This window comes from Petromyzon marinus, chromosome 14 (genome assembly GCF_048934315.1).
Source record: "Petromyzon marinus isolate PM22_M1 ecotype Great Lakes invasive population chromosome 14, UKy_Petmar_22M1.pri1.0, whole genome shotgun sequence".
In the NCBI taxonomy this organism is placed as follows: domain Eukaryota; kingdom Metazoa; phylum Chordata; class Hyperoartia; order Petromyzontiformes; family Petromyzontidae; genus Petromyzon; species Petromyzon marinus.
Window position 1 is genome coordinate 6,796,762 of NC_133680.1, and position 14,430 is coordinate 6,811,191.

The 14,430-nt window shown below is 42.2% G+C and overlaps 1 protein-coding gene across 2 annotated transcripts in view; it reads right to left on the reverse strand.

The window, feature by feature from the left end:
- Window positions 1-14,165, reverse strand: part of LOC116942262 (cadherin-related family member 4-like) — a 34,285-nt gene extending 20,120 nt beyond the window's left edge. Inside the window, exons 1-9 of one of the 2 annotated variants that reach the window (XM_032953957.2) lie at window positions 13,626-14,165; window positions 12,094-12,213; window positions 11,835-11,944; window positions 9,627-9,772; window positions 6,163-6,348; window positions 4,811-4,902; window positions 4,535-4,654; window positions 2,803-2,912; window positions 826-971 (exon numbers count right to left, since the gene is read on the reverse strand). In XM_032953957.2, the coding sequence (XP_032809848.2) occupies window positions 826-971; window positions 2,803-2,912; window positions 4,535-4,654; window positions 4,811-4,902; window positions 6,163-6,348; window positions 9,627-9,772; window positions 11,835-11,944; window positions 12,094-12,213; window positions 13,626-13,742 (1,147 nt within the window). In that variant the 5' untranslated portion in view covers window positions 13,743-14,165. Of the gene's footprint in view, window positions 1-825; window positions 972-2,802; window positions 2,913-4,534; window positions 4,655-4,810; window positions 4,903-6,162; window positions 6,349-9,626; window positions 9,773-11,834; window positions 12,214-12,309; window positions 12,397-13,625 lie in introns of those variants that run through there. The other variant, XM_076067051.1, reaches the window with a different exon arrangement.
- Window positions 14,166-14,430: the final 265 nt, after the last annotated feature.

The following is a 14,430-nucleotide window of genomic DNA, read 5'->3' on the forward strand; positions in this document are numbered from 1 at the left end:
TGCCAAACGTTTTCTCCACATGCCGGATGTTTTTGTTTGAGTACTGAACAACCAAATCAAATGCCAAAGAAGCTTCCAGAGTGTGGAGCGAAACGTCGGACATCGTGCCGAACGACATGTAGTACACGTTGCAGCCTGAAAACACATCGGGGACCTCGGCGCTAAAATGTTGAACAATTCATAACGGGCCTCCACACAAGCACTGAGGGGCTTAACCAGGTCAATTGATATTCAGCATATCACAATAGACTGTATGCATTTTAACGTATCGGAAATACACCGGTGCGCGGTATAAAAAAAAGCAATTTTTTTTCCGCAATAATAATTTATGTTCCCGCGATTCGCAACCCCGGTCATGAAGTCTTTAGGGGTGCATCAAAATCAATTCTCGTGATGTCGAAGCAGTCGATAGACGAATCTTACGAGCAGCGGAACATGATGTGTCACAGTCTGTTGCCGTATAGCACCCAGCCTGATGGCGATTGGCTGCTCCGTGTTCCAAAAGGCAAATTTGACTCGTGCCCTAGACTTAATCGGTTCCTCGATTCAACAGACCCAAATCAACGGTCAATATTGACCTTTTTGGCAAGTCTCAGACGACTGAATAAACCTTAGAATCGTGCCAAACTTGGCGACACGCTCAATCAGAGACTGATACGCAGATTAGCTGATTACATTTTTCCTTATTTTCGATTGTTTTTTTGAGGACCGGCGCGTCATGCTCCACCGATGTACCCGCCAATACGTCCATCTGCTGCTGAATATTTACGGAGGGCAGCACATTCAGTGGAACGGAGGCATTCTGACGCGCACGGTGGCTTCCACCTGTCTCGATGTTGAAGGAGTCCTCGTTGCCAACAAACTCAAATGTCGCGGTGTCGTTGGCGTCGCGGTCACTTGCGTGAAGCTGGGCGACAACCGTGCCAGGGGGCTGCTCCTCAGCAATGTGAGCAACATCTGCTGGATCCGACCTGCCAATATCACAGTGACAATATTCCAGAACTCTGGAGGAATCCGACGAGCCATGAAGATATTTTTCAAAGATGTCCCGCAGTAGGGGGACGTGGCCAGCGACTTATGTCAACAAACAATACAAAAGGACGAGTGCAAGACAGAGGAAAGGTGAGCGAGTTGCTAAAAATTAATAAATGGCTATAGTGACTATAACTATAGTCGTTTATTTATAGCTGTAAAAGTAACGAAGTACATATTGCACAAGGATGTATACATTACTGCCGATTTGCCAACATCAAATGCAATGAAGAGAGTTCAACATCGATGTGAGCAATAATAATTACTCCATTGGCTAAAAGCCACAGAGCAACATTGTCCTCCACCGCCTCCTGGCAGACTACACGTCTGTGAAGCACAGCACTTTCGTGTGATAGACTTGCACTACTGTGAAATATCACGTAATGTGTAAACTTATTTGCTTTTCATAAAACCTTTGAGAATAAAGCAACACTGTAATGTCATGTATTCATCCTTGAAGCCCCACTGGTCTCAGAGCTCTTTTGCAGGAATGTATGTGTGCGTGTGTGCGTGTTGAACTTCTTACGCACCATACGCAGACAACCGCGCTTATTGGAGGCGTGTGGGAAGGACAACAAACTAAAACACAAAAAGCAGTTCTAAGGAAATTAGTTTTCAATCTAGATTTAAAAGTGCATAGCTCCAGTGCCTTCCTCATATCGGAAGGAAGAGCATTCCAGACGGCCACAGAAGTGCATCTGAAAGTACGCGATGCGGTGATCATTTTTGTTCGATGGTCTGCCAAAAGCCGCTACTGTGAGGATGACCGCTGAGTTCGTCCTGCATTGATATGTTTGGCCAATTCCATTCTAAGGAGATTGGCTTTTTTTTTGTTAAATAGACAATAAATGCGTTACATACAGTACATGGTATAGGTGCATATTTAAAGGCTACACGTTAATGTTATTGACCATGCATTTCGTTTTGAATGTGCATGTGTTTAATAAAGTTCGGCTCTTGTTAAATCCACTGCTGGAAGAAGGCCTCCTCTGGCCATCCAGTCATGGGAGTTGTTTGAACATACTTCATCACACTGGTCAGTGAGGGCTGGATAAGGGAGGGAGCCCAAGACTGGCTCATGTATCAGATACCGTTGGTGTTACTCAGATCGTCGGCTTCAGAGCACAATGCGCTACCTCTTGGCCTGCTGACCCAATCCCGCCCACCCCATGCATGTGAGTTGGCACAGTAGGGGGCACAGGTGGTGCATCGGCCAGTCATCTCAGTCAGTCAACCCATGGCACTTGGGCCTGTCCCGTGACCTCCTGCCAGCGGGCGTTCGACACTTCACGTGGCCTTAAAGTGCACTTAGCCTGGCACAAGCGCCTTAGTGACGTCACGCGCCACTTCGTGGCGAATGGCGGTTGCTGTTTTTATTTACGTGTATAATTATATATTCACATCTATATGACCGGCATGGTATGGGGGAAGCTTTCATCAAAGCAGTCGACTGACAAATTGTCGTACGTGATCATTTTCCAATGCACGTGTTTATGTACGCATGTATTGTAGCTATGCAGTTTGGCCAGAATAGAAGGCGTCGTGAACGCCTGTCCCGCTGGTCTCTAGCACAAAGCCTGTTTTGGGTGTCCACCGCGATGCTTGGTAGACAAAAGCACCAAGTGGAGGGGTTGACCAGCTCCTCGCGTGCACCTGGCCTGGCACAGGTAGTGACGTCACCGTCACTTGGTAGCGAATGGCAGGTATTGGTATTGGTTGATATGGATGTATCATGCATCACACTCATGACGCTTTCTACGTGTAACTCACGTTATTTGCGGCGTTTCGTCGTTTACATCTTCAATGAAAACTGTCACCATTCCCATGCATGACATCCGTGGCAGCCCGTTGTCCGTGACATTGACGGTAATTTGAAATACCTGTGACAACACGGCTCAATGCATCTGTTGTTTGCAAAGCATGACTGTGAATCAGTGCAACGGAAGAATAACACATGCACAATATAAATGCAGAGTAGGTCGGTGAGAAGAGCTCTGAACTCGCCCTGAAATTGATTGGATTTGCTTGAGATTTCGAGCACACACTGCATTGGTATGTACATAATGCAAATATTCTCAGTACCAGAGGCAATATATTCTTCCGGGTACAGGAGTTAACTTGTCGTGAAAAATGTTCCCTTGCTTTGGCATGTAAACTACAAGGACTGAGCATCCAACAATGAGGACGAACATTACACCTTGTATGTGCGCCATCAATTAGTTGTGCTAATTGTTTCCAGGGGCGCAACTCTGCGCACCTGATGCTACTCATGTTCATTGAACAAAGGTATTACACATGGGAAAAATGGCACTGCAAGTTAAAAAAACATGTATGTCTAGGGGAAGTCATCCAGTTAATTGCGTGACGCGGATCCTTCTTCCACTCTGTGGGTCAGTGCCGTAATATTATAATGTATAGATAAGTTTAGGCCATTGGTGTGCTCTCAGATACTGTATTGGTGAGAACAGGGATTTATTTTTAACTCCAGTTCTTGAATCCCACTACATTGTGAATTCACATATTTACCAATCCTCTTAATTAGAATGTTAATCAAGTTATTAGACATTGTGCATGCATGATGATTGCTAAATCTGTTCCCTATGACATAGTGATGACTGATACAAATTAATATACATAGACATGTAGAGAGCACTCACTTTAAAATCAGCGCTCTGTACTTTACGTCAGACATGTTTCTGAGTCATCAGGCGTGTACAGCATGGGACAACTCAATTTGTAATTTGAGCAAGAAGATCGGTGAACGTGGAAAGGTGGACTATGGTGGGTGACGAGGCCTGTCGCAGCATCCAAGCCCACTACCCCCCCCCCCCCCCCCCGGTTTAAACTCAGATGCATCGTGTCCAAGACTGAGGTCTGTGGATTTTCTGTAACCCTCCCCCCGCCACCTTGCGTCGCGGTTTATGCTCTGTCCCGGGCTGCTATTGAAATACAATAACATAAATTTGAGAAGGTTAGAGCCAGGGGTGGCCCGTCCATTTAAGTGAACGGTCGCCTCGGACGCCAAGTTAAGTGAGGCGCCAAATTGGAGGGAAAAAATACAAATTAAAAACAAATATCAATAAAATAACGAAGATTTCGTTATTTCAATTCCCGTGGGCGTACAGACGAAATATGAATTATGATTCATATCTCAACATGTCTGAGAATGTATTGGTTGGACGGACAGATGGACGGACGAACAAACAGGAAATAATTATGCCTCTGTTTAAAAAAAAATCCGCTTAAAAAAAGAGTAAACAGAAAAATAGGGGCAAAATGTTTCCAGTTTACCAAAAACCTCAGCCTGGATCTGCCGTTGGAGTTTGGGGATGAGGGAGCCGATTGCGTGATTCGCCTAGAGGGCGCCAGTTGCTGGCAGCTCGTCTAGGGACGCCTCTGGTAAGAGCATGTGACCACATGCTCGCTATTATTGTCATTGTATAATAAACCCATTCCTCACTAATTCAGATTGCCACTGTGTCCCATCTGCTGTGTATTTTACCTTTAAACCCGCATCAAAGTCAAGGGGGGTGAGCGAGCTTCTGTAGATGACGCCAGAGAATGAGTTTATTGAGAAATACCCAACACCTGACATGTTAGGGGCCTGTGAAAGAATGTCATACTGCGAAAAAAACATTAAGTATGCACCTTGAAACAGCAGATACTGATAAGTTATGCATTTGGTATTATGCTTACTGGTAGATTCCAGCAGACATTTCACAGAAAAGTAGTTAAAATACAAATCGTGAAGGCAGGATTAAGAAAAAAACCCACTTACTTTCAGAATATCCCCATAATCGGGGTCATTAGCAGTGACTTTGTAAATTGCGGTGAAAGGAAACACGTTCTCAGCTGTTCTTGTGATTGCACCTATTGAATACACACACAAAACACAATCGTCCTGAATTGGATGTTGACTGTTTACATTTAGCATAGAACATCTCCAGGGTAGCGGTAGGAACACTGTACACAGTGGCATTTTGTTTGAGCAACGCAGCTTGCAACCACAGCAGAATATACACATTTGCAGCAATTATTGCAGGTTAAACAGGATAAAAAATATATATTAAATCAAGGAGCAAACAAGGACAGGATGGATCAATTTAGCTGAAATTATAGCATGAAAGCGGCATTCCACTGCCTAAATAAGAGGGGTTTCAATCAGCTATAAAAAGTGGATTAGACATATGGACACTGACAAGCACAATGGACCAAAATCAAAGAAGCATGGAGAATGCATGCTCGGAATGACACTTAGAGACAGAAAGCGGAGAACAGATCAGGGAATAAAAAAAATCACAGACATCACATTGTCTGATAAGAAAAGCAAGTGGTTGTTTGGCAAGATACATCGCTAGAAGTGACGACGGCTGATGGACATTACTGAATGGCAGCCAAAGGTAGATAACGTGCCTGAGAGAATGACCACTGTGAAAATGTAGCGATGATATCAGTGCATGTGTACGAGTGAGTGAGATTGACATCGCGAGAGCACGAGGAACGCAACGGTGGAGGCTTTTGTCCAGCAGTGGATTGACGACGCTGCTGCTGCTGCTGATGGTATTAGATATCTACGCAGTCTGAAACTGCAGAGACTCAGTGGTCTTGCATTCAGGGGACTCTGTGTTGTCATGGCGTCACTCCATCAGTGGTCTCAGCTTCCCATCACGCATGTGGAGTCGCGTGTTAAAATGTACTGAAGGTATTCACGGTTATATTCTTAGTTTTTTCGGTAAAGTCACGTTGAAGAGAAACAACAAAATAACAAAATATATATAAAACAATAAAAAAAAATTCTCACGACGTTTCGACCATAACTCAAACGGTCATCATCAGGTGATGATGACCGTTTGAGTTATGGTCGGTGATGATGACCGTTTGAGTTATGGTCGAAACGTCGTGAGAATTTTTTTTTATTGTTTTATATATATTTTGTTATTTTGTTGTTTCTCTTCAACGTGACTTTACCGAAAAAAACTAAGAATATGAATTACTGCAGTCACGAAAGCTTTAAATCAAAATTTGTATTGACGGTTGTAAATTTCATGCCGAATCTGCGAACACACCGTGCCTTAAATGTTGCACTCGGTTGTCTATTTCAACGTTGTAAAAAAAAAATGCAAGCGTTACCATATTCTCGAACAAACAGTGGGTCACATGTCGGTGCCTCGTTCACCGGCTGAAGTAGTAAAGTCAGATTGTAAGTGGCGACATTTTGTCTGCCACTGTCATAGGCAAAAATAATCAACACGTGCTTCTTGGGAATCTTGGCGTCATCGTAATCCAGGCTCATCTGCGCATACACAATTCCTGAATCTAGGGCAAGAACAACAGTTGTGAAAAATTGTGCAACAACAGAGTCAATAGTGCCGACAATATTACCACACCGGACTTTTCTTTTCATAATTATTCTTGGCCAAAGCGCCACTTACATGTTCTGAGTAGATTTTATGTATCGCTGTATTATAATGCAAATTTGTAAAATGCTTGTCCCATACAAAGCAAACAACAATATGTTTTTGAAATGCGTGCTTCCTAAAACAATGAAAACACACGTGCCGTTGGTAAGGTTTTTTTCCATGCATTAGGATTTCAGTAGCCTCCACATCCATTGAATAAATTACAACAAGCTTTTTTACAACAGGATTATACAATATTGGAAATAGCATAGCTGTGTATTTAGCCTCAGGGTGGATTGTTACATGGCACAAGTTCTTACAGGGCCAATGTTGATTCTGTACATTTTAGCATCATTCTGATGTATTTAGTGCGGGTTTGGAAAGTGTACTTGACTCAACATTTCAAACGTCTAAGAATACATCACAAGGAAAACAAAAATGCATTCCCTATAATCTACATCTCCGCATGTGGTTCTGTCAGAAATTAAACATCTCTTAATGTGAACTTCATCCATAACAACATTCGTGAATATGAAAAAATATTTTCAGCAACATACAGAAACTTTAAATAAGATATGCATACGTCTTATTTTAAATGCTGATGATCCTACAGGGAGACTCAACAGTTATGAGCAGATATTACCCTCTGCTAATAACTAAAACATGTTCATGGTTCTTTCGGTAAAGTCACGTTGAAGGGAAACAATAAAATAATAAAAAAAAACAATAAAATTCTCACGACCGTTTCGACGGCAACACAAGCAGTCATCATCAGGTGTGAAAACCAACGGCAAGAACATTTGAAAGAAGTGGCGGTTTGTATTTATTTATTTTAAACGTTAGCACCACGGATAGCGATTTGACAGTTTGTTTAGATGGACGAAGTCCATCTATGTTCGGAAAAGAGGAGGGGGAGACGAAAAATTAATGTATGCTGTCTGAAAGCCACCGTAAGCGTGAACAATCAATTAAGACCCGAAATGGTTTATCAAATCCTTCCAATGATTGCTAAGCCAGAATCCATCTTCTCGGTTGAAATTGTCTCTGTGTTTGTATATGTGGATAGCCTCATGAACGAATCTCTCATGGTAGCCAGATGGCTTGCAAAGAACCTCTGTCTTGGAGAAGTCAATGTCATGTGAGCCTACTGAATTATAACAATGATCTGCGCGGCCGAGGTGTTGGTCCTACCGTGTTTAAGGTCTGCTTTGTGTTCACGAATGCGGTCCGAGACATATCGTTTGGTTTCTCCAATGTAACTACTACAACAGAGGCAACTTAGTTTGTAGACACCAGGGTACTGTATGTCCGGAATCACATCTTTTACAGATGGAACCAGATCACGGATTTTATGTAATGTGTTGAAACGGACCTGGATCTTGTGTTTATTCAAGATTTTGGATATGTTTTTTGTGATCCCTGCAATGTAGGGTAAAGTGATGGTTTTGAAAGGCCCCTCAAGAGGGTCCTTCTTCGTGGTTTGAGTGATAGCATTGCGGATTGTATAGTCGGAGTAACCATTAGCCTTAAGAGCTTGGTGTACGTGCTTGAGTTCACTGCCTACGTGTTCCTGGTCGGATATGCATTGGGCTCTATGGTGCAGAGTCTTGATGAGATAATTCTTCTGTGATGGATGGTGGTGAGAATCCGGTTTCAGATAAGCATCCGTATGGGTAGCTTTCCTGTAGACAGAGTGGCTCATTGAACCATCAGGTCTCTTTTTAATTAGGACATCCAAAAAAGGTAGCTTGCCATCTTTTTCGACTTCCATGGTAAATCTGATGGCTCGGTGTATGGAATTGATGTGGTCGAAGAATTGGTCTAGAGCAGGCCGGCCATGTGGCCAGATGACCAAAGTGTCATCCACGTACCTCTTCCATAAGGTTGGCCTCAGAGTGGCAGTCTGGATGGCGTCAGTCTCAAATTCCTCCATGAAAATGTTGGCTATAACCGGAGATAGGGGGGAGCCCATTGGGGTGCCCTCAGTTTGTTTGTAGAAAGTTCCATTCCAAGTGAAGTATGTATTGGTTAAGCAGTGTCTCACCAGGGGGGGTACCTCAGTGTTTAGTCCTTGATGAACCAAGTCTTCAATGATTGCGATGGTGTCAGGTACAGGAACTTTGGTGAATAAGGAAACTACATCAAAACTGACAAGCAGGTCGTCTGGGGACAGGGAAATACCCTTGATTGTTGATACCAGGTGAGTAGAATTTTATACCGCAGAGGTGGTTTTATTTTATTTTTTCCCTTTAACGTGACTTTACCGAAAGAACCAAGAATGTGAATCACTGCAGTCACGAAAGCTTTAAATAAAAAAAAAAAACTAAAACATGCATTAAACTTTACCCACATATTTCAAAAATGCATATGCTTTGGCACGCAGAGTTTACGTACGTACGCATGTATGTTGAACTTCTTTCGCACAGTACATAGCCAACCATGTTAATCGGAGGTACCCCTTCCCTGCGTCGTGGGTTGTGCTCTGTACCGGGCTCGTATTCAAATAATAATAATAATGCATATGTTTTGGCAATGGCATGCTGTCCGTGTCACGGTAATATTGGATTCCCACTTCAGATATGACTCAGCTCAGGACTTGTATCATCCAGGTAAAAAAAAGAAATGGATGTTAATACTACTGCGTTGGTTTCTGTGGTTGTGCTGAATAGCTCTATTGAGGAATTGCTGAAACTGAAGAATTTCTCGGCACATAGAGAAAAAAACATCGGACATCATGCTGAACAATATGCGGCACAACCAAAAAACATATTGGAGAGCTATAAATGTACAGTATAATAACGTTTTTTTTCCAAATCGCCTGAAGAAGCTGGCTCTAATCACCAGTAAAACGTCGTACTCAAATTGTAAATGTTGTGGGTTTACTCTCCAACACACCGGTGTGCTGAAGGAGCAACTAGTTGGCACGTTTTGTTTCTGTAACAAACCTTACTGATTGGCTGTGTTGGGTGGTGGGGGGTTAATTACGTATTTATTTTTACGAGATCTAACCCAAAAAACCTTTTGTTATGGATAATATTGGTCGCGAAAGCACACGTGTTAAATTGTAAATGTTATTATTACACCATCTACATGCATAAATACATAACCGACTTCTGGGAATTATTTTTGAACAGTGTGCTTTTCATGCACTTATTAATACACTGAGGTCCCTTCGTTCCTATGTCATTGATTCACCTGCATCAACAGCAAAGGCAGTGGACGGAGAAGCCAGCTCAAATGTCACGATGTCTCCAGCATCTCTGTCTGTTGCTTTCATCTGAGTGATCACGGTGCCTGGGGGCTGGTCTTCCAAAATCTCCATTGGGTTTGGTACCACAGGTCTGGGGCAATATACAGCCATTGCAAATATATAAACACAGCTTGGAAATTGGTAATGGAAGCGGCGTGGAAGTTTGTAACAAAATATGTCAATAAAGTGTTGCAGATTTAATGAGGAAGATGAGGTTGCCATGAGATGGGCATGTGTGCGGTGTCGGGGGAGAGCAGGTAAAAACAAAACACTAGCATTGGAGTGGGAGACACAGAGGTCAGTGGACCTAGGGAAAGACCTAAAGCTGGGTGATGGTGATGAGTGTAAGAGCAGCCCTTGAAGGGCGGGAGTTGAGTTTAGATCAAGCTGTCGCAGCATCCGAGCCCACTACCACCCCTCCCCCCCCCTGGTTTCAACTCAGATGCACCGTGCCCGGGACTGAGGTCTCTGTGGATTTTCTGTAACCCCCCCCACCCCCCGCCGCACTTCGTGTCACGGTGTGTGCTCTGTACCGGGCTGCTATTTAAACACAATAACAAAAATATTAATTAAAATAGAGACGTGATTGCATCAATAGCACTGGCCATGGTGACCTCTATTACTATGAACTTGATAAGCACATTATCCATTAGGAACAATATTTCGTCATTCGTGTTTGAAGTCAAAGTTTTTTTTTGTTTAACCAGGTGAGAACTCAAGAGACCAGGATGTGTCTCATTTGCAAGAGTGACCTCGGTCACAAATGTGACTAAAGCTATTTTTGTTTAACTAAAATACACCAATGAGGTAAATATAAATGGGAAAACAATCCTCAGTGTTACGTGAGAAATCTAAAACATTGATGTTGTCTCTGGCTTATTTCAGTTCTTGTTAAATATGTTGAATTTTAACTGATTTACTTGTTTAGGACACACATCAGCATGGATGAGTGAAACATCATCGGTCGTATGTGTATGGCGTGACATGTTTTAAATTTTCATGCAAATTAAATGTAATACATTTATAATATAACAGTAGACAAATACAAGCTGTCCACACTTTAAATCTTGGGCGAGTAATAATTGTGTTTAACCTTGTAATTACCGCGTAATTGCACGTGCCTGCATAAAATGACAGTGCCGACACTACATCGCTATTATAAGAGGTAGTTAAATAAAGTACGAGCCTTGACAGGGCATCGGTCCAATTTTCAAATAGGAGAAGGGATCAGGTTGGTTCAGCCACCCCATAAATACAATCTAGGGAATCACAAGTATCTTAACGGCCCCAATCATCCCAGTGACTGTGTCAATGAAATAACTGTGTCGAAATGGTACAGATACAATGTGTATACAGTATGGCACGGTTATTTTAATGAAATTACTGGGTTGTTTCAAACGCATTGCTCAAAAAAAATATTGCAAAGCATGCTGTGGTGGGGTGTTTTTTTAAGGCCCTGTGACGTGAAAGTTTCAAGACTGGGCCGTTAAGTCCAATCCAAAAAGCCAAATTTGGCCTCCCCAACTGTGCTGGTAAAGGGTTGTTTGGCCATACTTCACCATGCTGGTCAGTGCATGTTGGTGAAAGTGGAGGAAGTGACTGGTTCAGAAATCACTCACTGCCGATGTTACGATGTTAGCCATGGCAAGGAATGAAGCTTGGGCTGTCGGGTTAATAGCGCAGTGTGCTAATCACTGTATGTCAAATAACAGTAATTCGTAAAAAAAATAGGAAACGTGTATAAGTAGTGATTTAAAGCTTTCGTGACTGCAGGGATTCATATTCTTGGTTCTTTCGATAAACTCACTTAGATTGGAAACAAAAGAATAATACAAAATATAAAACAATACAATTCTCACGACGTTTCGACTGCAACACAAGCAACCATCATCAAATGTTCTTGCTGTGGTTTTCACACCTGATGATTGTTGCTTGTGTTGCAGTCGAAACGTCGTGAGAATTTTATTGTTTTATATTTTGTATTATTCTATTGTTTCCCTTCTACGTGACTTTACCGAAAGAACCAAGAATGTGTTTAAGTAGCTTCATTAACCTAGATGTCCAGCAGAAATGAGACAATGCACTGTCATTCAAGGCGTCTGTGGGAAAACGAAAGAAGTTGACTGATCTGTGCACATGGGTTTGATACTCACTCGAAAACGGGAGGCTCATCATTGGTGTCAATAAGGTTCACTGTTATTCTCCCAGTGCAAGATCTCCTGGGTGAACCATTATCAGTAATGGCCAGTGATATCAGAAACACCTGCATTTAAAAAAAATGCTTAAACAGATAACCACGTGAAGACAAAATGTACGGTAAAAAAGACACACAACTTAAACTTTACAGCAATGGAATATGAACTCGAACGTTGCATGGTTTTAAGAAAACTGACAGAGTCAAATTGGGCTTACCTTAAAATTCCCTTCATAATCCAAAGGAACAAGGTTGGTTCTCGATATAACCCCACTGCTCGAATCGATGTTAAAATATTCCGCAGAAGCCAACGGTGGGACTTGGTTAGAGATAGAATACTGGAAAAAGAGCACACACACATTTTCTATATTGGAATGTGGCAACAGAGTAAAAAAGGGGTTAAAAACAACATTTCAATCACGTGTGGTACTCACACCTGGCCTTTTGCACTTTGGCTGTCGAGACTCTACTGGCACGCTGTCACTTGCTGACCAAAATCTCCACTATCGCGGCAATCACTCTTGAAACATCTGAAGCCCGTCTATTCACCTCCCTGCCAAAGCCCCCTCTGGCTCTCACTACCCAATCATCCAGTCCAAAAAAGGCACTGATTAAAATTGCCAACATGTCACAAAAGCAGAAAAAAATCTAGTCTGGGAGCAACAATGAGTGCCCAAAATAGCCGGCAAGTACAAACTGTGCTGCGCTAAGAAAAAGACGTACGAATTTGAAGAATGCCATGTCAATGCACTTGAATCATCCAAAATCATCCGAATTAGCAAAGACTATGGGCCAAAATTTGCCCTAGCCTCATTTGAACTATGCATTCCGCCATTCCTTGTTCATGCTTTGAGAGGAAAGGTATTGAATATCCACGGTTATTAAAAAAACATTGACGAGGAAGCCATAGTTGAAAAAGTGGAAAGGTATAATAATGGATACATAGAAATCTCATGAGAAAGGTACCGAAAACAAATAAATTATAAGTGAAACCACAATAGGGTAATAGAGCAGACAGTATTGAATAACAACACAAGTAAACCAACACAAAAACAACAGGATGCAGAGCATTGTACTCAACAGAGGCCACATACATAATGACGATGCTATCTATGAAGTGCGAATTTCCATCATGAACATCAGACTAAGATTGGCCGTGAACCCACAGATCGCCAAGAGTATCTGAGAGAAATCAAGTAGCTCTGATATTAATATCTAATGATCCACCCAAATAAAACAACGTATATATTTTATGAGACCTCCGATGCCAGTAACAAGATATAGAAATAGGTTTTACCCTTTGAACTGGCACAAAAAACTGACACCTTTATTCAAGGCATCATGTCTGCAATAACCGCAACACAAGCAGTCAAAATGCAAACAAAAAGACAACTCTGATAATAATATGCACTGTCCTTGAATTTGATTGGGCCACACCCGAGACGGCTTTCTTTAGAGCCTTGTGGCGTCTTCTGGTCCAACACCAATGGAGACTAGGCTCTAAAGAAAGCCGTCTCGGGTGTGGACCAATCAAATTCAAGGACAGTGCATATTATTATCAGAGTTGTCTTTTTGTTTGCATTTTGACTGCTTGTGTTGTGGTTATTGCAGACATGATGCCTTGAATAAAGGTGTCAGTTTTTTGTGCCAGTTAAAAAGTTAAAACCTATTTCTATAACATATATAATATTACAAGTTGGTCGAACTGAACTTTTGTTTAATCGGACTGTTTAGCATGGAGCATACTCACAGTCAACAAATCCCCAGCATCTGGGTCAACCGCTGTAACTCTGAAGATCGTCTGGGAGGGACGGAAGTTTTCTGTAATGTTTGCAACAGCTCCTGTGGAAAAGAAAATGTTAAACATAAAAAACGATGGATATTCTAACGTTTACATGACCCATTAGGCCACTTATTCTCAAAGACGATAAAACAATATGCACATCCATTTATTTAGCCGTCTGAGGACAGGTTTTCATAAAATATACATCCATAAACCAATCTCTACGGAACTCACGACAAATCGTCAATCCCATTGGTCAGATTTGGAGAGCGTTTGGGTCAGAAAGTGTCGGCACTCCTATCTCCTCCTAGAGGTCTGGCCATTGTGGACGAGTGGAGGCTCCACAGAGCTCCTTCCTGTGGAGGCTATTCTACCGGCAGTGGCATGAGTAAGTAATTGCAGGGCTGCACCTTTAACCTTTAACCCCGTGAGATAATGGAGTAGCTTGCAAAATTAAATGCCTATACATTTTTTTTCTTTGATTCATTCTGTCTGTTAATTGGAAACTGCAAGCTGGAAGAAGAATTAACTTTTAACAAATGCAGATCCAATTTATTAAATGTCATAGCAAAATGTCACAGCACATGACTAACCGTTGCCCTGAATTGGTGTGCACGTGGGGGCTTCATTCACTGGGACGAGGAACACCGATAGCGTTGCTGTTGCAGTGTTCGTCCGCCCTTTATCGTACACTCTTATTGACAAAATATAGAATTTCGGCGTCAGCACGTCGTCATAATCGAGCTTCCTCGAAGACGTGATCACACCAGAT